A 25,253-nucleotide genomic window follows, 5' to 3' on the forward strand; every position below is an offset into this window, starting at 1 on the left:
GATGTTATATTGGTTTCACTGGTAAAAAATAAATAATTGAAATGGGTATATATTTGTTTTTTGTTAAGTTGCCTAATAATTATGCACAGTAATAGTCACCTGCACACACAGATATCCCCCTAAAATAGCTAAAACTAAAAACTACTTCCAAAAACATTCAGCTTTGATATTAATGAGTGTTTTGGGTTCATTGAGAACATGGTTGTTGTTCAATAATAAAATTATTCCTCAAAAATACAACTTGCCTAATAATTCTGCACTCCCTGTAGATTATTAGAAATCTAGCCTACCACTCATAAATTATGACAGTAAAAACCCAATAAAGATTTGTTTATATAACTTACAATAAACCTTCATACATGGACTATATTTAAATTCATTAAAGCGCATTATTTTAAAAATATTTTTATTTCTTGAAATTCTTTAAGTCATTAGCTGCATTAATAATATATAAATAATATTCATTATTATGTTTAAATGTGTTTTGCATGAATACACAACCTCATTTTTTGTTTTCATAACTTTTTTCATAACAGTTTTTTAACAATTTACTGTAGTATTACTTTAAATGACATGCAGGGGGCAGCAGTAGACTCTGACTACAGTTGTTTTAAGAAAGGAACAAGAAGGGGGTTCGCGCAATTACCAAAGAGCCTTGAATGAAAGAGTTCAGTATAGCTGCTACTTGCGATAACAGAGTTGCTGTCATTCATGTCAGGAGCGACGCCATCTTTCTTTTTCTTCTTCTTTTTTAGGGGCGACCAATCTTAGGCGTCTTTACCGTCTTTACAATTACCCATCATTCCCCAGAAACGTATGACCTGTCCCTGGCCTTGGTGTGTGGTGCTGTGCAGCTAGTTGTCAGTGTCTGCAGGCTGTTGGAATTAAATTAAGGGTAAACCGGCTTGTGTTTTTATCCGACAAGTCTGCGAGTAAACCGGGAGCTGAGCCACAATGCTGAAATGTAGGACTGTGTGGAAAAAGCTCGCTCCTTTGGCTAGAACTTCATCAACTCTGTGCCGGCAGAATGTGAGAAAAGCAGGTAAGTATCTAGTTACAGTAACTTGTCTTCCTTTTAGCTGACCTCGGTTTGATCATGCACTGCCTGTAGCATGATAATACACAGCAGCAAAACATGAACCCACAAGGGAGGTAGCCCTGTTAGCTTAGCGCACGTAAATTTCAGTGACCTTTGGATGGTTATTAGAATGCTAACTCAGCTAATTAGCAAACGTTAACGACGCAAGATGGAATTTCAGTAACGACCTAACTTAAACTGCACCTCATTTCATTGATTGAAGCGCCAACGTTAACTGATAACGTCAGCAAGCATGTTTTTCACGTGTCTAGTGCTGGTACAGGTGTTACACCATGTTCAGTGCCCGTTTACGCTTTGTAGCGTATGCAAGGGCCCAGTGTTGGATTTGAATCATGGGGTCTTGCAGTCTCTGATGACCCAGAAATGATAAGCCCAGTCCTGTGCAGTATGTAGATTGCTAAAATGTACATTAATCTTCATAATAATATGTCACGTTATACCTATTACTCTTAGAGTGGAATAACACCTGCAACGCAAGTCAGATAGGTTTGCCATTGTCTCTGTTTTATAGAAAAGTAATTTAAGGCGCTTTCTTAAACCCTAGAGGTGTGATGAGGGCAAGCACAGGAGCATATATTTACTCAGTCCTTTTCCACTGTCAGCATCCACAGATGTATTAAGCGTGTATTAAACGGGTAGCTACTTGGCAATTTCTTTTTATTAGAAGCAGGACTGAACCCTGATTTAGTAACGTTTGTGAACATAATTAAGAGTGCTGTAGCTTTAATCAGTGTTTAATCATGTGTGTGCTGGTTTACTGTTTCAGGTTTGAACAATGGCAGAATACCAACACATGTACCCACAGCTCACATGTCCAGTGGGCTGCCAGGGGGTGGTGGGGATAATCTAAAGTATGCCCTCCTGGTTGGAGCAGCCTCCATTGGTGGCGTGGCATATGTGAGTAAGCTTGGTTTATCATCATAGAGAGAGTGTGCAAATTTATTAATTGGAGCAATGATTTTCCACCCCTTTTCTTGGGCTTTATTTCTGTAAATTGAACATTAAGGGCTGAGCAATATGGACAAAAGAAAAACAAATCTATATTTTTATGCTTAATGCCAATACAAGATATTTAGAAGGCCTGCATATCTCTGTATTTTATATGGTAAATGGACTGATTATTATATAGCGGTTTTCTACTCTCCCGGAACACTCAAACATACAACATACAACATGCCACATTCACCCATTAACATCCATTCACACCCATTCACACAAGCACTTTCTTCTATGCTTTAAGTGCTTTCTAGCTAACATTCACACACACTCATACTCTGATCCATATTCAGATGGATGCATTGGAGAGCAACTTGGGGTTAGTATATTGCCCAAGGTCTTTTGGCATGCAGACTGGGGGAGCCAGGGATCGAACCACCAGCCTTCCACAGGGTGGCTGTAGCTCAGTAGATGACCTGCTCTCCTGAGCTACAGCCACCCCCATATAAAAGCAACATTATTTAATAGGCAGTGTTAAAAGCAGCTGGTTTATGTTCTGTTAAGTAGGGATGGTTCAGTTTCTTTGAAGTGAGCCTGTATGAGGTTCAGATCCACAGTCACCATGTTACTCGGAGTAAAAACTAAAATCCATGTACTGCTGTAGACACAGTCAACAGCGACGTGGATTTTAGCCACCTGAAAGTACAGCTTTCACTGGAAAAGAAATCAAGTTGTTACTCTCCACCAGATTCCATTAACAAAATTAGTAATTTTACTTCACGCAACACAGGAGTTGTTTGACCACTGCTGCAATGGCTGCTTTGTTAGTTTGTGTTATTCTGAGACTTTGAATTTTTAGTCGATGAGTTTTGATCCCACATAACACATTACAACACTTAAGTCACGCAGTGTGACCTCCAACTTTTGTTTTCTGTAAATAAAAGTTACTGTTTTTGTCAACAGTCTGGTGTTTTTTAAAAGAACATGTTTTTGTAGCGTGTCATCTTAGCAAATCAGACCTTTTGATTGTTTTCACAGATGCATGAAGTTAATGTTTACTTTCAGAGTATGAATTATTAGTTGTTGGCTTTACTTAAGCTTGTTTGAATAGCAGAGCAGTTTTATGGATAGATTAAAAAAAAATCTGTATAACAACCGTGATGGGAGTGATCTGCTGTCACCTCCAGCAGATTCTGACAGCCAGCTGGGCCCTTCCTCTGTGGAGTTTGCGTTTTTTCTACCAGTGTCGGTTCTGTGGGTACTCTGGCTTCCTCCCACAGTCCAAAGACATGCATGTTGGGTTATTTAGTGATTTTTAATTTGGCTGTAGGTGTCGATATGAGTGTATGCGCGTGTGTGTGCAGTTGTCTGTCTCTGTGCTAGCTCTGCGATAGACTGGTGACCTGTTTGGGTTGTAACTCGCCTGATCCCCTCTGTGAGCTGGGATATACTCCACTGCCTCAGCATATCCCAGATTGCGCAAGTAATTAAGAAAATGGTTGAATGGCTATATCACCCAGTCCTAGTTTAAAGGCCTCCACTGCCTGTTTGCTCATGACCGAAAGATAACCGTTGACACCAGATCTGACTGGAAAAATTGGACAGCTTGACAAAATGAAGCAATCATTGAAGTTGTCAGTGACTAAACTTAGTCAATTTATCTGTTTTTTACAGGCGTACCATACTATGAAAGGAGACCAGCAAAGATATCAGGCACGTATCACTGAACTTTCGTCCAGATCACAAAAAGCAGCTGCAAAAGAATCAGTCACACCCATCCAGCCCCAGCCTCCCGGTGAGCAGCTTTTAGGAACTATCGGTTAATAAGACAACTTTCACCTTTACTGTTAACCTCTGAGAAATTTCTGAATTTCACTTTTTGATTTTTTTTTTGTCCTTTAGCTGTAGAAACCACTGAGACAAAAGGTGAGTGATTTCTTTGCCATGTCTGTGTAGTCGGTTACTGATCAAACTCCACTTATGTTAATAACTAATAGGAAGTAAATCTTTGTAACCTTGACACATTTAAACAGATCTCCTCCAGGCCTCTTAAGTGCAGCGCTTAAATGCTGTTCGCAGTGACACCTTTTTAAAGGAATTTGTTTTTAAAGGTGTTAGAAGAGCCTTTTAATCAGCTGACTCCATAGCGCATGGTTTAGCTTTGACTTTATTTTCCATGTAAGTAGCAGATTTTGAGGCTTTAAAGCAAACTGCGTTACAGACTGTACTTGAATTGGAGACTGTTTTAAATCTCTCGCTGAACCACAAACCAGATTGTCTCTTGCTCTATATGCTGAATGTTACTCAAAGTTATTTTTAACTGTGTGTTCGCTCTCAGCCACCACTGAGCCAAAACCTGAAACAGCTCCTTCATCCCAGGAGCCAAGCCCTCCAGCATCAGGCACTGAAGCAGTAGCCACCAGTGAAACAACCGAACTGCCTCCAGGTTGTCTGCATACTTTTTTTTTTTCCCTCTTCATCTACCATGCATGTTAAGCAATATAAAAAATATCTAGAGCATGCAAGGCTTTATATGCTTGGGTATTAGAAATGATGACATCAACTGGCAAAAGCAGGTCAGTGCAAGCAGGCAGGCGGCAAAGCAAATTTCCACGTGTTAAAAATATGTTGTTGGATTTGTTAAATTGAGATGATGTGTTTTACAACAGATTCTTTGCGTGTGTCATACTTTCATCATCTCTCTTTTTTTTGTGCGTACTGTCTATATTGAAAAGCTGAGAATTTTGCAAATGATACCTCATTTGCTGCCATGTAAGTAAGATTAAAAACAGCCCCAGATAAAATAGCCACAAAGATAGCATTCAGAGATGCACTGACGAAACCAGTGAGGGAGTGGAATCGACAGAGTTACTCTGAGCCTCTTTTGTCTTACTTTCACTCTGAATTGTGCTTGCTGTTCCTCTTCCATCTGAAAATCAGCCGTGGGCTTCACACCTGCCTCTCTCAAGCTGCCCTCACATGCCCCCTATCTCCTCATTGGTGGAGGTACTGCCTCTTTTGCTGCTGCTCGGTCTATTCGAGCCAGAGACCCCGGTGCCAAGGTCAGTAAAGCCCCCATGTTCACTTTGAATTCTCTTTGTTACTTGTTTAGTTGTACCTGAATTTGGTAAATATGAGTCTTTTTGTTTGTTTTTTTACTGCCAGGTACTAATTGTGACTGATGAGCCAGACCTTCCATATATGAGACCTCCTCTTTCTAAAGAGCTGTGGTTCTCTGATGATCCCAGTGTGACAGAAACTCTGCGCTTCAAACAATGGAACGGAAAAGAAAGGAGGTGTGTTTGGTCTATTTAACCTTAGTGCTCTCAGTTCTTTTGTCTCAGCATCTGTCTGTCCTTGGCCGTGTCTTGCTACATTATTGAAAAATTCAAGCTTCCTCTGGCACTATTGTGCCTTCTTCAGACTTAAACACAGGGCTTCCATTGTTCTTTAAAAAGGGAAAAAATAAAGCAAAATTAAGTCTTAAAATATCTTGTTTCCTTAAAAATAGGTGTTAATTTTGCAGATTGTATTAGGCAGTTTATGTCTAACATCCAGCACAGAGAGAATTGAATGTAGGCTGTACCAGTGAAAGAACTTGGTTAACCTCATTCACATTTTACAATGAATTATTTAACCCACAGTAATGAGTTGCTTATATTAGATGGAAATAGATGGATGCATGTATTGCAAATAAATAAGAGAGTTATGATAACGTACAGTAGACCTTTACCAAATGTAACATTGCCGACATATCATCCATCCATTTTATTAGCCACTTGGGGCTGGAGTCTATCCTAGCTGACTTCAGGCGAGAAGCAGGGTTAACCCCAGACAGGTTGCCAGTCTATCACAGCGCTAACACAGAGAACCAGTCAAGGTTTAATTCACACGTACTTCAAACTGAATTCACCAGTGAACCTAACAGGCCTGTATTTGGACTGGGGGGAAGCTGGAGTACCCCGAGAGAACTCACACAGCAGAGAACATGCAAACTCCACACAGACAGGCCCTGCCAAGCTTAGATGTTCAATCCCAGAACTTTCTGGCTGTGAGGCGACATTACTAAGCACTGCACTGTCACCCAAATTTAGCCTAAAGAGACTTCTTTAGTCTCTTTAGGCTAAATTTGAGCCTAAAGAGACTTCTTTAGGCTCAGTGTGCAGCAAAATGTTTGGAACAGTTATAATGTTATAATAATGTGCTATTGTGCTATTGTATACCAAACTTGTATCCATGGCTTGTTTATAAATGTCTGCTTATAATTTATTATTTCAACATTGCTCGGTCTGAAATGCAGTCATTCTGATCTTTAAAATTTGCAGGAACACTGAGACATCCCTGATGATCTTACTTATAACATTTGGTTGTTACTAACGTCTCTATTTTACTGCTGTTTCCCTTTAATAAATGTTAATACCAAACAAATCTTGCAGTTTCTCTACAAAGAGGTGATAGACTTTTTTTTTTAAACACCTGGTATTGTCGTAAAAAACGGAATGTGTACTCTATAAACATTTCTGAGAAGCTTTTTTCTTTTTCAGTGGTTTAGTCATTTTAATACTTTTGTATTTATTTGCTAGCATCTACTTCCAGCCGTCATCATTCTACATTAACCCAGAAGAGCTGGATAGTGTAGAAAATGGAGGAGTGGCTGTTCTCACTGGGAAAAAGGTAGATTTATGGTTTTCTTTCCTCAGTCTCCATAATTTTATTCAGTATATGAATAAAATTATGCTGAATAAAAGTGAAGTATTCAGACCAGAAGTAATTATATTGACCGATTTGCAAGCATTATGTGTTATGATGTCTAAACCTGGAAAGCAGAAGTTATTCATGAGGTATACTTATTTTTTTTATAGGTGGTTCACATGGATGTGAGAGGAAACAAAGTAAAACTGGACGATGACACTGAGATTTCATATGACAAGTGTTTGATTGCTACAGGTAAACTCCCTTGTTTTATTTCTTGTCTGTTTTTATCACTTAAACCTGGTAGAAGCTAATTTTATCTTTCTCAGGTGGTGTGCCAAGAAATCTCCAAGTCATTGAAAGAGCAGGAGAGGAAGTGATGAGGAGAACCACTTTGTTCCGCAAGGTCAGTGTGTAGCCACAAGGGGGTGGTAGAGATGTTTCACTCTAACCATCTGTGGCTGATAGTATGTATATACAGCTTGTTGGAGTGAGTGTTAAGGCATACCACGAAGGAAATATTAACTATTTTAAAATGAAAATAAAAAAGTTTTGTCTTTTTTGATTTAGATCATTACAAGCATTGAGATTTTCCAGACAGAAGTCTTACTGTGTGTTACATAAAAAAATCTGACTGTTGCTCTAAATTCAGTTTTTGTTTTTTGTTTTTCCCACAGATTGAGGACTTCAGATCTCTGGATAAGGTCTCGAGGAATGTAAAATCCATCACTATCATTGGAGGTGGCTTCTTGGGCAGCGAGCTGGCTTGTGCCCTTGGCAGGAGATGTAAGAACAGATGACGAGCTGAGAAACTAGCAGAGTAGATAAGAACACTGATGTCCAGCATAAGTAACTCTTTTCTTAGTTGTTGTTCTTCCTCTTTCTCTTTTTAGCTACTGAGTCAGATCTGGAGGTGATACAGATGTTCCCTGAGAAGGGTAACATGGGAAAAGTGCTACCCGAGTATCTGAGCAACTGGACAACAGAAAAAGTCAAGAAAGGTCCAACTTTATTTCATATAAGTCTCCAGAGACAAAAAATGTTCTTTATGTGTCTCATTATATTATGATGTCTTGCCTGTTTTCATAGAGGGTGTAAAGATTATTTCAGAAGCTTTGGTGAAGTCTGTGACCTGCAAAGATGACAAATTAGAAATCCATCTAAAGGATGGTAGATTGGTAGGTTCAGATTTCTACACAAACTCTGACAGAATCAGGACATTGAATTTATTTATAAGCTGCTTATTATCTATCGTTTTATTTTTGTAGGTGAAAACTGATCACATTGTTACAGCTGTTGGCCTAGAGCCAAATGTTGACCTTGCTAATTCAGGAGGTCTGGAGGTGGACTCTGACTTTGGTGGCTACCGGGTAAACGCAGAGCTGCAAGCGAGGTCCAATATTTGGGTGGTAAGTTAATGTTCATACGATGTTTTCTGCTAACAAGATCCTGAAGAGCTGTGATTAAAAATCCCTCTTTAAAAGTTCCTGTGCTGTGCTTTGCTGGTTTGCCTATAAAATCCTAGAAAATGCTGAGTACTTTTGTAGAAATTTCAAACCTGTGGGAAAGTCTTAACTTAATTATTATCCCATTGTGCTCATACCTCTAGTTTCACTGATCATTTTGGACACAGGAATAATTGTTATCGCTTGTTTTAACCAAAACCACCACATTTTGACCAACCGATGCACAATGATGATTGTGCACTTCTTTTTGATTAAAGCGCCCTCTTCAGGCTCAATCAAGTCTTAGTCCTAATATAAAACAGTGTAATTAAAATTGTAGTGTAATGCCAATGTCCTATTTTGAATGTAATGTTGTGTTTTAGGAAAATATTGTCATTTCCTGTTAACATGAAATAAAAACTGCATAATCTAAGCCATACTGCATGTTCCCAATCGATTCTTGTTGATGTAGGCAGGAGATGCTGCGTGTTTCTATGACATCAGACTGGGTCGCAGACGTGTGGAGCACCACGATCACGCTGTTGTGAGTGGTAGACTAGCTGGAGAGAACATGACGGGAGCCAGCAAACCCTATTGGCATCAGTCCATGTTCTGGTAGGTATCATACTTTTTACTACTTCTACTTACTATGGGCTATAAAGTCTTTTTTTTTTCTCACCCCTCCCCAAATGAGACCTGTGGATGCAAACCATGAAAACTTCTTTTAAATGGAAATGAAGGAAAGAGTTTGTGAAGGCGAGAACAGTCTTAATTTTTGATTGCACTGAATGCATTTAAATCAGAGCATGTGCAGTGGTGCAAGGGACTCCGATGTAATCCTTTTAGAGGTCAGATCAACATACATGATTCCTTTGAAGTTGAAAACCATTAACCATTAAAATGTCTTTAGGGGACATTAAATCCATCCCGAGAGAGACTTTAAACCCCTGAAGAGTCATCTCTGTTCATCAGAATTCGATAAAAAATAAATAATACCATCTTGCAATAAAATGCTTTATACTTGCCTCACTAACTATGCATGCATATATGTGTGTGTATATATGTGTGCTGATGCACCCCACTGAACTCTCTTACACAGATGAGAAAAAGCCAGTGCTTAAATTATAAATCAGGAGGTCTTGATCAAAACAGGGTACTGTTCCAGCAGGTCAAGGGAGACAAGGTCACAGAGCGCATAAGAAACAACATCAACAGTTTCTGGAGCACTTTGGGCAATGGCTCCCTGTTTAAAACTGAAACTGTCACCACAAACAGCATTTTGACAGATTTAGACGTGGTGCTTTTATTATACTTACAGAATATAATGAAGGCAACATTGTCTTCACTTAACTTTTCTCTCCTATGCTTCATTGTCTGTTTTACTGTGACACACGTGGTAAAACAACGAGCAGAAAATCCTTAAACTGAGCTAAAATGAAACGATGAAAGGCACAATGGGGGAAAAAAACATTCAGCTTGCCCACGTCATCAGGCAGCTTCCAGTATGTTGCTAATGGTGATGGCATTGATTCCTTTGGTTACCTGTGGACAACAACGATTGTTCACTGAGATCACTGCTGATGTCTCTTCTCCTTGCCATCGTGTAACGCTAAAACCTGTGCCTTTACAGAGGGGCTCACACTTTCTGATTAATCAAGCGCGTTAAGCTTGTTTAGCTTTTTACACGGTGCTTTTGGCAGATTTCTTTGCTAATCAATCACATGGTGTAACATGTGATTGATTCGTTTTCATCTGAGGTTGTATTTAAATCATTTTAGAACCTCGTAAGTAAGACTTGTAATTGCTTTATTATTTCCTAATAGGTAAAACTTTCGACTCGATGACTGTGTACTTTTTCTCATATATGAAAAAGCACACGGACTGGTTAACAAGGTTAAATATTTGACTTAAAGCTTAAAAACAATAAAACTTTATGACCTTGGACATGCATATGTTAGACATTATAAATAAGATCACAGTAGGACTCCAGATATTAAGGGAGTTACCAAAAATGTAAGTACAGTGTGGAATGCAACTCTCAGGACCCAAATGAATGTTGTGAATACATGTTGCTAGCAGCTGGTGAAATGTGACACACTGTTGAAACATGGGTTCACTGCAGTCCAAGAAAAAGTACACAGGAACATTTGTCCAACTACCACAGCTCCATTAACTAGTCCTTCATATTTATATAATTATAAAGTATAGTCAGTAACTTTTGAAAAGTTCATCTGTTTATGCTCAAATGCTGCATGTAAAATATAAAGAGATGTACCAACAGATTCCCTATAAATATCAACGAAGCATAGTTCTGGCCGGCTCTGCAGTTTTGTACAAGCTCTCTGTGCAACCTTTCAATTTGTCAAGGTCAGGTGACTCTGACATCACTTCAGGTCTTAAAACTCATCAGGCAGCAGCGGTGGGGGTTTGTCACTGAAGATTACAGCCCTCAGCAGTGCTTGTGTTTCACATGGGAGCTGTCTGAGGTATATAAGCATACACACAGTGTTCAGGAAGCTGTTTTGACAGTAAAGTTTTAAAAAGCTGGCATTTGTTTCACTTCAGCAGAACTACTTCCAACAGAGATGTGAGGAAAATGTTCTTGGCATAGAAATCCTAGGTGACACTTCTTGGCACAAAATGACTGTCTAGTTTAATTATACAGTGGTGCTCCAAAGTTTGTCTACCCTTTAGTTTTCTACATATATTCTCTAAAACTTGACCAGATTTTAGCACAAATTTTAAAAGTAGATTTTAAAAAAAGGAAAAAGAAAAAGCTGAATTAACAAATCAGACAATGACAATTAATTATTGAGAGAAATTGTCTATTGTAGCATATCTGAGGAGGGAGGGGCGATGTGAACTTTAAGGAACATCGGTTAATGTGAGTGTTAAATTACAGTTAAACTGCCAGACAGTGAGATAGCAGTCAGATGTGAGAGGGCTTCTTCTTTTATATTTGTAAATAATTATTTTCCTTGAATATCTGTGGGAGTGAGGCAATAGCATAAGCATTGCTTAAAGATCACAAGGACAAGTCAGAAGGCTGTTCGAAATGCTTGTATCAGACCAAAATAAAGCTTGGAGGTTTAAACAAGCTTGCTTCTGGAGGAAGGGAAACGCTGCTTTGCACCATAATGCCCATCATGGCTTGGGACTGTGCCAGAACGGCTTTCCATCAGAGCAATGAATTCTGTATTCTTCTGGGAAATTCTGAAGGCAAAGGGTCAGGAGATCTGCCTGTGAACCGAATCTCAGCTGAAAGTGGGTCACGCATCCAAATGACGACACGGAGCACACAAGTTATTGTACCAAGAATAGTTGGAGAGTAATAAAGCTTTGTATGGCTGAGTTACAGTTCTGACCTTAATCCACCAGAAATGATGGAGGAAGGCAGCAGTTCGTGTAAGGAAATCTACCGACATCCCAGAATAGAAGCTGTTCTTTACGGAAGAATGGGCGAAAATTCCTCCAAGCCGATGTCATGGACCAATCAACAATTTTTGTAAACATTTTGTTGCTGTTATTTCTTCACAAGAGAGTCATACCAGATACTGCAGGCAGGCAGGCAGGGCTACACTTTTACACATACTAATATTGAATCATTCCCCCCCCCAGACGTGGGAAGTTAAATCCATTTAAGTTAAATACTTAAATACAATTTTCAGGTATCTACTTTAGGTTTCTCCCTACATTTCTAAATGAAAATCTGTAATTTCTACTCTTTACATTTCAAAAGAGACGTGTTACTTTTGGTTTAATGCATTTGGGGGTAAGTTACTATTTTGGTACTGCCAGCGTCCAAACATCAAACTGATTTGAGCCTAAACAGAATCACATGAAAGGCAGTCCTGTTTGTTGATTAATCACCAGAGGATGTTGCATAAAAAGAGATGGCGTGTGCCAAGGTCAGGGGTTGAAAGTGGAACGGTGGCTTTTGTTTTTGCCACAACACCAATGACTGCACATGTCCATGTGTTGCGGTACTTCAGCATCTAGCTAGCCCTGTAGAAGAGGAGCGAGCATAAAGGGAGTGACATTTTTTTAAGTGTCAGGTCATTTCAAATGCAGTTCAACAAAAATCAGTAAACACACAAACTATTTGTGTGCAGTTTGTCGCACAGTGTGTTGCTAGCTAAAGGTTCAGCTGCTGTATTTCACAGGGAGAGAAAAGAAAGGTCTAACTTCACTCAGGGATGGTGAAAGATAAGAAAGACAGGACAGGAGAGGAAGAAGAGAGGTTAGATTTAAAGGAAAGTACTGCTCAGTAGGTTTTAAGAAGATACTGGGTCTCTACATGTGACAATATGTATTTTCATATTGTGAAACATGCTGAAAATTAAACTGATTTAGACTTGCTGCTAGTTTAAGGACTGGAGTTCTCAGTAGAAATTATATTAGAGTTATGATGATGAGTTATGATTCTTTTCCCCACAAAATTGGCCACTACAGCCAATTTTAGTGTTCCCCCACCTGCTGAATCCCACTTTAACGCATGACTGTACACATATTCCTATTTACAGACAGTCACCCTCTACAATGAAGGCAACAGAAAATAGATGTATATTTTTATTTTCCTTCTTTTTCTTCAGATTCAAGCTGAGCACAATTAGAAGAAAATAGACTAAAGGTTTTTATTTCCATCTACTGATATTATTTTATCATTTTGTTAATATAGCACAAGGTTCAATCAGCTTTGCACAAAAATAGAAACATCCTCCAAAGAGCTACCTTTTACTTTCTTACTTTGAGCCTGTACTTTTTTACTTTTACTTGAGTAAAAAAGTCAAACTTTCTTACAGTACTAGAGTATTTTCTAACAGTAATATTTGTACTTCTACTTAAGTACAGAGTGTCTGTACTTTTGCCAACACTGCCCCTCTCACTTCCAAACATGACCTGGTTTAACATTTTGTATTTAATTATGTATTTAATCTACATGCTTGTAGAATCGGATATCAGATCAGTTTTAAACTTGAAATCTTTCAAGCCCCACTTTGAAAACACATGAGACATTTTGTGCAAAGAATTACTAAATGTTATGCATGATTCCTGACTTTGTTCTCAACTACATGTGGTACTGCAGTAAATCACGTGTACCTTCTTACAGGAGTGATCTGGGTCCTGATGTAGGCTACGAGGCTATCGGGATTGTTGACAGCAGCCTACCAACAGTAGGCGTGTTTGCTAAAGCCACTGCCAAGGATACGCCTAAAGCTGCTACAGAAGAGTCAGGTAGGAGCAGTCAACCTTTTCCTTCAAGCAAAGAGAGAAAAAAAAAAAAGATTTTTGAGGACAAAGGGTCAGACAGTCTGTGTTCTCAAATCTGCGGCAGGAACTGGGATCCGCTCAGAAAGTGAAACGGAGGACACAGCCACCAGCGCGGTGGCCTCTGTGACACCTGCTCCTGTCGTGGAGAACAAAGACGACTATGGCAAAGGAGTCATCTTCTACCTAAGAGACAAAGTGGTGGTGGGAATTATCCTGTGGAACGTGTTTAACAGAATGCCCGTTGCAAGGAAGGTAAGTGCTGCCGTTTTGCTTTGTGTCATCAAGAGCAAAATATCAGTTCGGTTGTTGTAATTGCTTATTTCTGTTATTCGTAGATCATCAAGGATGGAGAAGAGCATGCAGATCTGAACGAAGTGGCCAAGCTGTTCAACATCCACGAGGATTAAGACTGTGGGGACGACAAACGTGCACGGGAGGGAGTGGGGCTTCATGTGACAGCTGAACTCTGGGACTCATTGCCACATTCTCTAAGACACAACTGGTCACACTTACCAAATGAGGATCAATGTAAATTATGTTGGTGAAATATTTTCATATTTGGAATTTATATCTGTTGCGCTTGTTTTTCCTCCTTTTAGGAGAAGTCTCTGTGTTATCTTTCTGCTGTCACCAAACTCGCGTGATTGCTTATCTGCATTCCCCCCCACCAGGCTGCAAATGTTGCACATGGGTCATCGTTTCCGTCGGTGTGATCAAAGCAGCTTGTTCAGAGGAGAGAAAAAAAAGCTGCAATAAAAGCTATTTTTAAATCACTCATCTCTGTATTTTCAGTTGTGCTTTTAGAAAAATGACACTGACAACCGAGAAGTTTACCTCCATTCGGAGCTTTGATTGTTTTGACGGTAGTTTAAGTCTGCGTGCTTCATCGTAATCTGAACCACTGGAGCATCAATTTGTGCTGCTTGCTACATTTGCTATGGTTATGCATGTGGGCTATAGTGATTTGACCGCAGATCAAAAGCACGTATTTATCGTTTCAAATGGGAAAAGCCAGCCTGTATAAAAAGCACCTGACTACTCCATTTAACAGTGCGTCGGTAATATGATCTGATGAAGTAAATCCAGTTCGCAATCCAGCAAAATATCACTAAAATGAAGCTTGGCCTACTTTTCTTGTCCAGAGGTAAAAATGTGCACGCATACAGAATTTATTTTATTTTTTTCTTTACTCAGGACTTCTTGTTATTAGGAAGGCATTCATGTTTTATATTCCAACACATTTCTTATCCAATTTGACACTGTGGGCTCCAGAGCGGAGTGGAGAATGGCCTTTTCAAGTGTGAGGCAAACACGTGCAGCCGTTACGTCCCATCGCTTTCTCTGACATTAATTTTACATGAGGAAATGGCTGAGCTTGCCCCCTCTCTATGTGGAGGAACAAATATGAGTTTCCGCATTTATATGTGAATTTGTGTGGCAGTTTGTAGATGAAATAATTAGACCAGAAACTTTTAACAGCAGTGCTAAAGATAAATCCCCTCTGGATGTGTTCTGACACAGAGATGTGTTGCATTGGAATTAATAGGAACATTATGCCTTTATCTTATTTCCCTTCTGCATGGAACAACAATCTTGCCAACTTGGCAGTTACCTCTCTGTTCTCCTGCCCAATTTGAGGCCCATTCAGTGCTGATGTTATGTGGTTTTGTAAATTGATGGCAATATAAATACAGTTTCACCAAAAATATCTTTGAACAACCTGATTTTAAAAGGAGGTGGAAGGGTCATTTTAATGTAAAGGTTCTCCTCCCTTGTTATTAAAATACAGTTTTCAGGCTTATTTACATGCCTCTTTAAAGTTTTTTAAAATGTGGATTAAGCACCTGCAGAGCTGTGTTCATCCAGAAATTAAAGAGGAAAAAAAAAGCATAGCTATATGTGTTTAACTTTCATAATTAGATCTGTTTAATAGAAGTGCTTATAAGCAGTACAGTTTGAATCCCAAATATTTGAAAGTGCAGATCTGAGGCTGCGTCGAAGACCATCGTTGGGGGCAACTCTGCCGTAAAAATGCTGCTGTCTCTTTAAAAATTCTTGCAGTAATTCCTTCAGCATGCATATGGCCATAAAAAAGAGATAAAGCTTGAAGTGATCCACACAAACAGGCAGGGGAAGGAGGAAAAAAAAGTTCCCTTGGATTTTGAATTATAGAGCAGCAGCTTCCTGTATTTTACACCTGCAGAGAGGGAGGGAGGCTCATCTGACTCCAGGAGCCAGCGCCTGAAAGTTCTCCGCATCTCCGCATCCTTTTTTTTTTCCTTCCAAATTTTGGCTGTTTTTCTCTCATCTGTTGGGTCCACCAACTCAGAATGCTACTGCACATCCTGTGTCCACTGTGGGCTTCGTTTGTCATTTTTCAACAAGGCAGGTAAGATAGTTTTGAAAGTCTTTCCTTTCAAAAATGCAAGCGCCAGCCTGCACACTTATTTGAAGGGGCAGTTACTGTACCTTACATGCTCCGATACTTCTTTAACAAAGAAGCTGCCGGCGCAGCTTTTTCTCTTTAAGTGGAAAGAAACATGCATTAAATTTTTTTTTTAATCTATAATTAAAAGCAACAGTTCCATTAGGTAAAAATACCCAATTAAATTTGCAAGATTTGAGAAACAGATCTTAAAAAAAAGAAAAAAGTAATTTCATGGATATTGTTCTTTTATTCAGAAAGCCTGCAATTTTATTCACAGCAGGACACCTTTAATCACAAAATGCATGTAATGTCCAAACTTAAATTTTAGCTTCTTAATACAAATTAGGAAGCTAGACATTAAGTTCATATTTATGTCAGTGAATCATCACTGCCCCATCACCCTGTAGGTCTGTGCAATGTAAGGAGCTGAAGTTCCCCAGCAGGGCAGTCAAGCCGCCCTCTCCCTCTGACTTTTTGGACAAACTGATGGGACGCACATCTGGCTATGATGCTCGCATCAGACCAAATTTCAAAGGTAACTGCACTCCCAGATGCAAATACTGCTCTATTTGAAAAGGTGTGAGAAAGAGTGCCGCTCAATTTGCACAACAATCTGTGCAGTGATGTGGCACAAATCCTTCACAGATGGGTCAGAGGCAAGAGATGCTGCAAGCTACGATGTCTCCATGCGAAAGTCTTTCTCCTTTTTTTCCTCCTCGTGTGTTGTTACGGTTTCTGTGTTGTCCCACACCCTAAGGTGATGGTGTCTTTTCACAGACGTCTCTTTCACATCGTTTTTATTTGACAGAAATGTGCGGTCATCCTTGCATGTTACCCCAAAGGCCCTTTCCAGTCCAATCTTGTGAAACTGGCAGAGTCTCTCTCACATAGTTCCTGCACCGCCTCTAGGGTCAAATTTCATATATATTTCATATTTGCTCCACATCCTTGTCGGTGCATTGTGGATAAATCTCTGCTGATTATCTATAAACACACCAATGTAAGTAAAACTGAATCAATAAATAATTGCCTCTTCGGAAATGACTCACTGAAATATTTAAAGTTCCAATGGTCGACAGATGGGCTACGCTAATGGGAGCGTACTGGAAATGACAACACAATTTCAGGCTTGTTATCGTGGATAAATCTTTATCAGGACACGGCATGGCATATTATGAAGGGAAAAAACAGATGTTGTGGTACAGGAATCCCCTGCTCTTCATCAGCTTTAATATTTGATGTGTTCCTTTTAGAAAACATCATCAGTGGTATTTAAGGAAGCAGTGTTACTAAGATGTGTCCTCCCGTCAGGTTCTCCTGTCAACGTGACCTGTAACATCTTCATCAACAGCTTTGGATCCATCACTGAAACAACTATGGTGAGAAAACATCTGTTTTAAATTTATCTGCTCTTTTTCGAAGGTGCCATTGTACAACATACATTTTAATGACTTAAAAAAAAACGGGTGTGTAACTTCAAATTTCTCGAATCCACATGAGTTCAAGAGTATACATACAGGCTCACATATATACTCACTTAAATCTTTTAAAAAGTGGTGCTGAAGGTTCTAAAACGTGTTATAACTTGACAAGGCCAAGGCCTATTAACTTTTTATTAGTGAAGTTAATAGACAGTTAATTAACAGTGCTCATTAGACTGACCAGTACTCAGAACAATAGAAATGTCCAAGAAACCCAATGAAGATCAGACAAGGAGAACTGTAGATTCTCCTTTTTGAACTTATTTATTTTTATTCATTGAACTGATGATTGTTTGATCATCAGAGGGTGCAGTCCAGGAAAGAAGGGAATGCTCCACAATCAGTGCTTTCATGCTCGAGTGAAATTTGCAGTTCCTCTGATGGACAAGCCAAATGTTTTTATGGTCAGGCAAAGACTGAGTTGTTTGGCCACAATGACAGGAGGAGTAAAGGTGAGGCCTTTAAGTCTGAGAGCGCTGTACCAGCTAAGAAGTATGGTGGTGGTAGCATCATGCTCTGGGGCTGTTTTACCGTCAGTGGTACTGATAGATTGCACAGTGGCTGGATTAACGAAGGAGGAGGACTACCTCTAAATTCTTTAACTTCGCCTCAACTAAACAGACAAAAGTTGGACATAACTTAATGTTCCAATACAACAATCCAAAACATGCATCAAAACTGGTTTTGTAATGAATAACGTAGGATGAAACTTCTGGAATGGCCTTCCCAAAACCCTGAACTACATTTAAATCTGGGTCTGTGACAGACAATTTAAATGAACATTAATAATTCTGCCAATAAGAGGGCTTAAATATTCAAAATTATGCAAATGAAAGCTTGTCATTTGTATGACTGTGACTGAACTCCTTTGGGCTTTACCTCCATTATCTCTTTATTTTTGTCACATATACTGTTACAGTGGTGGATGTTCATAATAAATACAGCCAAAGTTTCTAATATTGACATCGTATGTGCTGATAATCCCAGTGAGGTAAAAGCTAAGGCTTCAGACTGCTCTAAACAGGCGATGGACCGAGGGTCTCCACCAAGGAGCACATAAGACAAATAAGGATTATTTTTGATTTATGATTCATGCAAAGCTACGGTAGTAAAATCCAAGAATATAAATATATAGTTGGAGGTGAGCATAATAGGTCCTTTTTAAAAATGTCACTTTGACTAAAGACTCAAGGAGTGCCTATAAATAGCTGAGCTTTTATGGGAGTGTCTGTAGCTAACATTTGTAGCCACTTTCACTGTAATAATGTTCAATATAAATTTGCATCATTGCCTCTAAGTTAGAAGTCGTAGCTCATATTAATCCCTTATACTCACAGAACATGTGAATAATGTACTGGAAACTATATTCACATCCTTTAATTCAGTCAAAGCAGTTATACTACAGCTTAGAGATACAATACTACAACTTTATGGTCCCGTATTCGGTATTTTACTTAGTAAACATGTGCACGAATTAGCATAAAATAAGTCAGTCAGTATCACAATCAATCTGCATAACATTTTGTAATATGATAACTGGCACTAATCTTACTCTGACTGATGACTGAAGCTGCCAGTTAAAGCCAGTACCAAAACAAATGGAAAACCAATAGCACAGACCAATAGTTCCTGTGTCAAAATTTATAGGGGGGCAATTGTGCTTCTTTCCAGCTCCAACTTAGTAACTTAATTAAGTAAGTCTGCATGACTCAGAGTTGAAAATAATCCTTGTTAATTTACACTGGACCTTGGTGTCAGCCCCTCGGTTTATCTTCGGTCTGAAACAAGCAGTTTTAGCTCCCCTGTGTCAGGTCAGTTTGGTTGCCTCTCGCAAACCAAACAGCAGGCGGGTGGGGTTTCTGTGCTCACTGCCTGAGATGTGAGCCTGGGATGACTTCGTACAGAGCCAAGAGTAGAAAATCTGTCTGAAAACGAGTGTTTAAAACTGCCCGAAGCCCCGGGCTCACTGGTGAGCCAAAAAGCACTGACCTCATTATTTGAAACTCTGGCCACATTTAATATGAGCATCCACGACTTTAATAGCAGTTGGAGAGCAGAGCTGGTTAAAGCTCATTTATGAGATGCATCAGACACTTTACTGTTTATTCATCTGAAGCTTCTTTTTTTTGTTTGGCTCCTCTCCGACTCTTGGTGGAGGCCAAGTTTCATGATGCCCAAACATACTATCATTAGATTATGACTGTTTAGTTGCTTCACCTTGTAAATGCATAACATAGTGTCAGCAAAGATCTTCTCATGTGTCTTTCTGTCTAAATAAGCAGCCATCCTTAATTTACAAGGCCTCTGGAGAATGTCTGGGGTTGGTCATGTTTGTTGATTTATTCACGTTTAGAGCCTGGAGAATTTGTGCATTTTGTAAAATACTAAAGGAGAGAGACATCAAATTTTAATTGATGAAATTGTAAGTGGAGTTTGCTGTTGTTCAGGTTATGGGAGCACTCAGGCCTGTTTGTCACCATTTGTCCCCTACCCAAACACACACAGACACACAGTCACGCCTGCCTGCTTAGAGGATGGTTCTTCTCTTTACTTTTGCCCTCTCGCTAAAATTAGATGCTTGAACATATGCAGCATACTTGCATGCATATGCAATATGCATATATCCATTTTTTCATCATTTATAAGTTTACACAGTTTTTAATTACGTGTTGCCTCCATAATTTAGGACTATCGGCTCAATGTATTTCTACGGCAGCAGTGGAATGACCCTCGACTAGCATATAAGGAGTACCCTGATGACTCTCTGGACTTGGACCCCTCAATGTTGGACTCCATTTGGAAACCTGACTTATTCTTTGCAAATGAAAAGGGAGCAAACTTTCACGAGGTTACAACAGACAACAAACTGCTGCGGATCTTCCAGAACGGAAATGTCCTCTACAGCATCAGGTGAGCCATTTTATGTGTGTTTATTAAATACGTGGGGTTAAGTTTTAATAGTACTTCAACTATCAAACACATTTCCAAAAATGCTTTGATGGGTAGCTCAGTGAATATAAAGTCTATTGAGAAGTACTGTAAACATCCAAGTGTATGGACTGCTACATATTTGTTTCACTCCAGTTCAGTTCAGTTGTAATTGCACTGTCCAGCATGCACTGTGAGCAAGTTCTTGTTAAGCAGCTACTGCAGGCTAAAGAGGAATCAGGTCAGTAATGTGCTGCTAAAGCGCTGGTAAATCGTAGCATAATGGTAAAGAGTTATAAATAGAAAGAAAAAAAGAAGCATTAGTTCTAGTAATTAAGATAAACAGGAATAAAATCCTTTTTTTTAAGGTTGGTTATATTATTTATGGCCCCACTTGGGGAAAACCACAGTGTCTGTGGACGACATTAAACCAGGATCATTTATGTTCCTCCTTTCTGCAATATTGCTCATTTATGTGAGAGGCTTTGCTTTGTGAGTGCAGGAGGGGAAAAATAGAGAAATAGGTCAGTGAAACGAACAGCATAATACAGCATAATACAACAAAGAACGCTGTGACAGCTAAAGAACATCTGTGTGTTATCTATAAAGCCAACACCTGTACTAAATAACGGAATGCTTTCTAATCTCGGTCTTTATGTTCTGTAACCGGGGTACATCCCTATTTTTTTTTTTTTTTTTTTTTTTTTTTTTTTTAAACTGATGGTGGTGATGTGTGTGTCTCAGCCGATTTTTATATCAAGCCCACCATAAAGGCTGACATGATGTCTGTCAGCACCTGTCAGTGCTTTCTGCAGCCTGTAAAGGGGGCAGTGAAATAGAAAAATGGAAGGGAGGACAGGTGTCGGAGAGGTTTGAGCTGCTTGATGTGACCACTGATGTAAGGTGAGTGTTCAAAAAAAGGGTTTGAGTGACACATGAGTAAGAAATAGCCAGTACTGTGGAGTTCACAGGTGGTCGTTAGCCAAGTCCCCCATTCGCCTTTTTGCCTATGGGATAAGGTTCGAGGGTATCACCTTTTCATGTCATAGACTATTATGCTGCTGCTTCTGTTTTCCAGACTGACACTCACGCTTTCCTGTCCCATGGATTTGAAAAACTTCCCCATGGACAGCCAGACGTGCACCATGCAGCTTGAAAGCTGTGAGTTCATCTTCTTAGGCAGGCTAAGAAAACATTACATACAGGTTTTGACATAAAACTACTGCGTACTGCGTACTGTACACTTTCTCTTTCGCCTCTAGTTGGTTACACCATGAATGACCTGATTTTTGAATGGCTGGATGTGGGAGCAGTGCAAGTTGCTGATGATCTAATGCTCCCTCAGTTTGTGCTAAAAGAGGAGAAAGGTCTTGGTTACTGCACCAAGCACTACAACACAGGTACAGGACATATGACAACCCACTGTCCTACATTCTCAGTACACACTGTCCATCACCTTCTAATAAGACTTTCAGTTTGCACCTCTGCCTCCTCCTGTCGTCAGGTAAATTCACCTGCATTGAAGTCAAATTCTACCTAGAGCGCCAAATGGGCTACTACCTGATCCAGATGTACATACCGAGCCTGCTGACTGTCATCCTGTCTTGGGTGTCGTTCTGGATCAACATGGATGCAGCTCCCGCAAGGGTGGGATTGGGAATCACTACTGTGCTCACCATGACAACACAGAGCTCTGGCTCCAGGGCCTCCCTGCCAAAGGTCAGAAGCAAATTTCAGCAAGTTATCTGCTGTTTACTAAAAAGATAAAGTCAGAATGGAAATACAGAGGGGTTGTATGATTCCAAGAAAGTCAAATGAGATAAAATAGATTTAACAAGAGAATTTTTTAGCACCCAAATTTCAGTTTCTAATTGGACTACTCAACCTCACATTCATATTTAGCATCACCAGTCAGCTTAGCATGCATTTCATCGGGCTGTGGGATAATTTAGTTTTAACTTTTTTTCTAAGTGAATGGTATAATCAGTTTAATAAAAAAAAAAATTAATGTATTTAACATAAATATTATAAATGGAAATAATTAAATAATATAAAAATACAATAATATATCATCTTTCTTCACTCAGTCCAAAAGGAACCCCTTGCTGACCACATCCCAATGCTGAAGAACTACCTTAATAATGCACATTAATGCAATTGAGTAATAGTAATATTCCAGTTGTATTTTTAAAAAAGAAATCAGTGGCTTATACTTGATGCAAACTATTTTTGCTATGTTGACAGGTTTTATTAGTATTTTCTTTTGTGTATATGTACTGGAGGCTTCATTCAGCTGAGCTGGTGTTAAACTTCTTTCTGATTCTGATATTAATTGAGACAGTTGATTGTTATGGTTACGCAGGTATCCTATGTCAAAGCCATAGACATCTGGATGGCGGTGTGTCTTCTGTTTGTGTTTGCTGCACTACTGGAGTATGCAGCCGTCAACTTTGTTTCACGCCAGCACAAGGAGTTCTTCAGAATGAAAAAGAAACTCAAAGAGCAGCAGCAGCAGCAGAGAACTGTAAGTGCAGCCCACCCACTCAGGCCCTCAGGCAGCTGTCACCTGCTATTCCCTGTGCCCAGCTCTGCACGAGCTGCTACTCACCTGCATGCTACACTCCAGTCAGGAAAAGCACACAGCACTGACCTGTGATTAATTCAAGCCATCACCTTATTCTACTGCTGGCTGAATGTTCTCAACATCATGGATATCATGAGAAAGGGAAGAATAAGGAAGACAAATTAGGATAAATTACCCTTAAACTAGATGAGGCTCTTCTTTTGGCCAGTTCTTCACATTTTTGAGAAATTTGGCCTTCATTAAGGCAAGTTAAAGCAATGTGACAGCAGCTGAAGAGCTCTTTATACCTTTTATAATATTTATGCCTCAGTACACCTGACATCTGCTTTGATCTGCAGTGCAATACAATGCATGTGGCCTGACATCTATGCAGTAGAGCAAAGTTGTGCCAGTTTTGCAAACTGTTCAGTCAGTGCAGTCTGTTTGACGATTAAATAATTGTGCCGGCTTTCCTCCCACACTCACCCGCAGGGGACCGGTGACAGTAAGGTGAAAGGAAACAACATGTCAGGGAACAATGCTCCTCATGGGAATGCATCCCAGCAGTGCAGTGCCTGTGCCAGGGTATGTACTGTTGCCTTGCTCACCAGCCAATTGCTGGCTCCAAAGAAAGAAAAAACAAACAAACAGTTTAGCTTAGTGATTTGCAGTGAGTCTGTGCTGTGTCTTTGTCTTCCAGGAGGAGGAGCTGGCACAGCAGGGTTTTCTGCTCCAGAGTATTGGACTTGCACTGTCCTCTCAGGAAATGGATGCAACACCCATTTTTGCTGATCTACCTCCTGGTTTGGGTTTCTATGAGATACGGAGGCGTTTTGTGGATCGGGCCAAAAGGATTGATACCATCTCCCGAGCTGTTTTTCCCATGAGCTTCCTGATGTTTAACGTCCTTTATTGGGTTACCTATAAAGTTCTGCGACATGAAGACGTCCAAGGAATACTGTGACAGACTGAGGACCATGAACAAGTTGGCTACTTCCTTCACTGAGTCCTCAGTTGAGTCATGCAAGATGTGTTTTGACTGCATGTTCAGTGCCACTGAGCAATTCTGTGACCTGGAAGAGTCCAGCGGTTTCTTTACATTTTGAATAACAAAATGCACTTTTTATTAGCACTTATGCATTTTCACATTAGGTTACTGTGTGCATTTACAGTTCCATCAAGTCAAAGTTCTATAGAGGAAAATCTGTGCGTGCAGTTGCTGTAGCCTCACATGTACTCAGACTGCACCTTTACTTTTTTACTGTGCACGAATTTTACAGTGGGCATTGTGCAAAAACAGGTGTCTGCAGTATCATTGAAAACATGTACTTGTTATTCACCGTAACTGTGATTCAAAGGAATCAAGAGTCTGATTGCAGGCTGCAAATATTATGGAATATGAATTTATATGATATTAGGTTTCCTGCTGAAGGAGCTCAATCTGTAATAAAGACTTGAATATCCTGTTTGAGAAATATGTTTGCTTGAAAAATACTTTGATCTCTTTGAATTAGTAATATTCATCTCAACCATCTGAACCTTTAGTTTCATATCTGCATACTGGCCAGATGTTGATATTATTAATATTTTATCAGGAACAAGAGTAACGTTATGTAAATGCAATTAAGGTAAGAAATATAGTATTATTAGAAACTAACAACTTCCAGAGACCAACCTTGTCATTGTATTAGAAATGGTCTGTTTCTGCCACCGTTTTGCCACCAGGGATCCAGTCCCTCATTTTATTGCTATTGTTAGGGTCCACGTTCCCGTTTAAAAAGGAGGGTCTGCTTAAATCAATAGAAACTTGTTCTGAGCGATCACTTTCATTCTGTGATGACGTATTTCTTTCCTGATGGGAGTGTTGTCTTACAGGATGACAACACATCCATCCACAGGGCACAAACAGTCACTGAAGGGTTTGATGAACATCCACAGTAATGGGAATTGTATGTTATGGTGTTTTGCATTCCCTAATTTTGAACCATCAGGGCTCAACACCAGCCATCATCCAAACACTTAATGAGGGTCTATTATCCCCACTGTACAGTTCTAGAGACTTTGAGAATCAATGCCAAGGGACAGTGAAGCTGTTCTGATGGGACACTGTGCTCCATGTCCCATCGCTGTTGTTTCTCACCTATCTGCAATTTAATGTGAAATTCTAAAGTTATTATAGTGTTACCTTTCACTGTTTAATGACAGATGCAAAAAGTTTGGTTCATTCAGACAACATTCAATTAAGTTGAATGTTTGCTTAATAGAGCTGACATTTTATTTCAAAAACTATCAGATCTATCTCACAAATGCTAAACTGCATTTCATTACATTTGTCTTCCATCTGATGCCCGAGTCAGTCTTCATTATGTTTGCAAATGATAAATAAGCCATGCAATAAATACCTTTTGAG

At 39.5% G+C, this 25,253-nt stretch overlaps 2 protein-coding genes and 1 long non-coding RNA gene across 3 annotated transcripts in view; 2 read left to right on the forward strand and 1 right to left on the reverse strand.

Moving 5' to 3' along the window:
• The first annotated feature begins 641 nt into the window (after positions 1 to 641).
• Positions 642 to 14,216, forward strand: aifm1 (apoptosis inducing factor mitochondrion associated 1). Its single transcript, XM_026181112.2, has 18 exons — positions 642 to 1,042; positions 1,866 to 1,996; positions 3,710 to 3,830; positions 3,938 to 3,961; positions 4,374 to 4,481; positions 4,976 to 5,097; positions 5,201 to 5,331; positions 6,619 to 6,709; positions 6,898 to 6,982; positions 7,057 to 7,133; positions 7,405 to 7,513; positions 7,621 to 7,728; positions 7,817 to 7,905; positions 7,996 to 8,136; positions 8,645 to 8,787; positions 13,283 to 13,407; positions 13,508 to 13,695; positions 13,779 to 14,216. The coding sequence occupies exons 1-18, from the start codon at positions 955 to 957 to the stop codon at positions 13,848 to 13,850; spliced, it is 1,953 nt and encodes a 650-aa protein (XP_026036897.1). The 5' UTR covers positions 642 to 954; the 3' UTR covers positions 13,851 to 14,216.
• A 1,107-nt stretch (positions 14,217 to 15,323) lies between these two features.
• glra4b (glycine receptor, alpha 4b) lies at positions 15,324 to 24,307 on the forward strand. Its single transcript, XM_026181114.2, has 10 exons — positions 15,324 to 15,832; positions 16,279 to 16,406; positions 17,183 to 17,250; positions 20,039 to 20,262; positions 21,359 to 21,441; positions 21,543 to 21,680; positions 21,785 to 21,999; positions 22,643 to 22,804; positions 23,336 to 23,428; positions 23,544 to 24,307. Exons 1-10 carry the CDS (start codon positions 15,774 to 15,776, stop codon positions 23,805 to 23,807), a joined length of 1,434 nt encoding a protein of 477 aa, XP_026036899.1. The 5' UTR covers positions 15,324 to 15,773; the 3' UTR covers positions 23,808 to 24,307.
• Positions 17,004 to 25,253, reverse strand: part of LOC113030055 (uncharacterized) — a 14,970-nt gene continuing 6,720 nt past the window's right edge. Inside the window, exons 2-3 of the long non-coding RNA XR_013911879.1 lie at positions 21,860 to 21,990; positions 17,004 to 17,245 (exon numbers count right to left, since the gene is read on the reverse strand). This is a non-coding gene — a long non-coding RNA (uncharacterized LOC113030055). The remainder of the gene's footprint in view (positions 17,246 to 21,859; positions 21,991 to 25,253) is intronic.

The sequence above is a fragment of the Astatotilapia calliptera genome, chromosome 10 (genome assembly GCF_964374335.1).
Source record: "Astatotilapia calliptera chromosome 10, fAstCal68.1, whole genome shotgun sequence".
In the NCBI taxonomy this organism is placed as follows: Eukaryota; Metazoa; Chordata; class Actinopteri; order Cichliformes; family Cichlidae; genus Astatotilapia; species Astatotilapia calliptera.

What these genes read in the sequence shown, in the direction of transcription:
- aifm1 (XM_026181112.2), top strand. Translation starts at nt 955, where the DNA reads ATGCTGAAATGTAGGACTGTGTGGAAAAAGCTCGCTCCTTTGGCTAGA. An exon ending in CCATTGGTGGCGTGGCATAT is followed by an intron (nt 1,997 to 3,709) that starts GTGAGTAAGCTT and finishes TGTTTTTTACAG; the next exon opens with GCGTACCATACTATGAAAGG. An exon ending in CCAGAGACCCCGGTGCCAAG is followed by an intron (nt 5,098 to 5,200) that starts GTCAGTAAAGCC and finishes TTTTACTGCCAG; the next exon opens with GTACTAATTGTGACTGATGA.
- glra4b (XM_026181114.2), top strand. Translation starts at nt 15,774, where the DNA reads ATGCTACTGCACATCCTGTGTCCACTGTGGGCTTCGTTTGTCATTTTT. An exon ending in CATCAGACCAAATTTCAAAG is followed by an intron (nt 16,407 to 17,182) that starts GTAACTGCACTC and finishes TCCTCCCGTCAG; the next exon opens with GTTCTCCTGTCAACGTGACC. An exon ending in AGCAGCAGCAGCAGAGAACT is followed by an intron (nt 22,805 to 23,335) that starts GTAAGTGCAGCC and finishes ACTCACCCGCAG; the next exon opens with GGGACCGGTGACAGTAAGGT.